The sequence below is a fragment of the Acyrthosiphon pisum genome, unplaced genomic scaffold (genome assembly GCF_005508785.2).
Source record: "Acyrthosiphon pisum isolate AL4f unplaced genomic scaffold, pea_aphid_22Mar2018_4r6ur Scaffold_207;HRSCAF=610, whole genome shotgun sequence".
NCBI classification, from domain to species: domain Eukaryota; kingdom Metazoa; phylum Arthropoda; class Insecta; order Hemiptera; family Aphididae; genus Acyrthosiphon; species Acyrthosiphon pisum.
Genome location: NW_021770197.1, coordinates 45,745 through 46,552, shown reverse-complemented (window position 1 = coordinate 46,552; position 808 = coordinate 45,745). Strand labels below are relative to the sequence as shown.

General features: G+C 36.4%; 1 protein-coding gene across 1 annotated transcript; it reads left to right on the top strand.

Annotated features, from left to right (window-relative positions):
* Positions 1-61: 61 nt before the first annotated feature.
* Positions 62-774, top strand: LOC115034717 (tigger transposable element-derived protein 6-like; the record flags this gene model as incomplete). Its single annotated transcript, XM_029492093.1, has 1 exon — positions 62-774. A coding segment is annotated over one exon (713 nt), but the record flags the coding sequence as incomplete, so codon positions are not given.
* Between the last annotated feature and the right edge of the window lie 34 nt (positions 775-808).

The following is an 808-nucleotide window of genomic DNA, read 5'->3' as shown; positions in this document are numbered from 1 at the left end:
GTACTCGCAGAAAAGTTTCAAGTTGGAAAAACACAGATCGCGGATATTGTTTCTAACACAGAAGAAATTTATAAAGCGTGGGTTGAAAATGGAAATGAAGAACGAAAATTAACGAAACTAAGAAAATGTGAAGGCAGTGTGATTGATAAAGAACTTTTGGTCTGGTTTAGCAAAACTCGAGAAAAAAATTTACCAGTTTCCGGACCAACAATACAAGAAAAGGCTAAACAACTTGCTGAAGTTCACGGATTAAACGACTTTAAAGCTTCAAACGGGTGGCTAGAAAAATTTCGAAAAAGGCATAACATTTCGTTTAAATCTATCTGTGGGGAAGCTTCATCCGTTGATAGAATAGCTGTTGATGACTGGAAGAAAAAATTGCCAAACATAATCGATAAATATGAAAAGCGAGACATCTTCAATGCCGACGAGACTGAACTTTTTTTTAGAGTTCTACCCAATAAAACTATGGCATTTAAAAATGAAACGTGCAATGGTGGAAAAGTTTCAAAAGAACGGTTGACTGTGCTATTGTGCTGTAATATAATAGGTGAGTTTGAACGTCCTCTCATCATTGGTAAAGCAAAACGACCGCGGGCTTTCAAAAAATTAGACGTAAATAAATTTCCCGTTGACTGGTGTTGGAATAAAAAGGCCTGGATGACGACACAGATTATGACAGACTGGCTCATGAAATTCGATAAACAAATGATTAAAAGTCAAAGAAAAGTACTACTTTTGTCGACATGCAGCTCTCATCCCCATCTAAACTAAAATGTCGAGCTAGTCTTTTTTCCCCAAATATGAC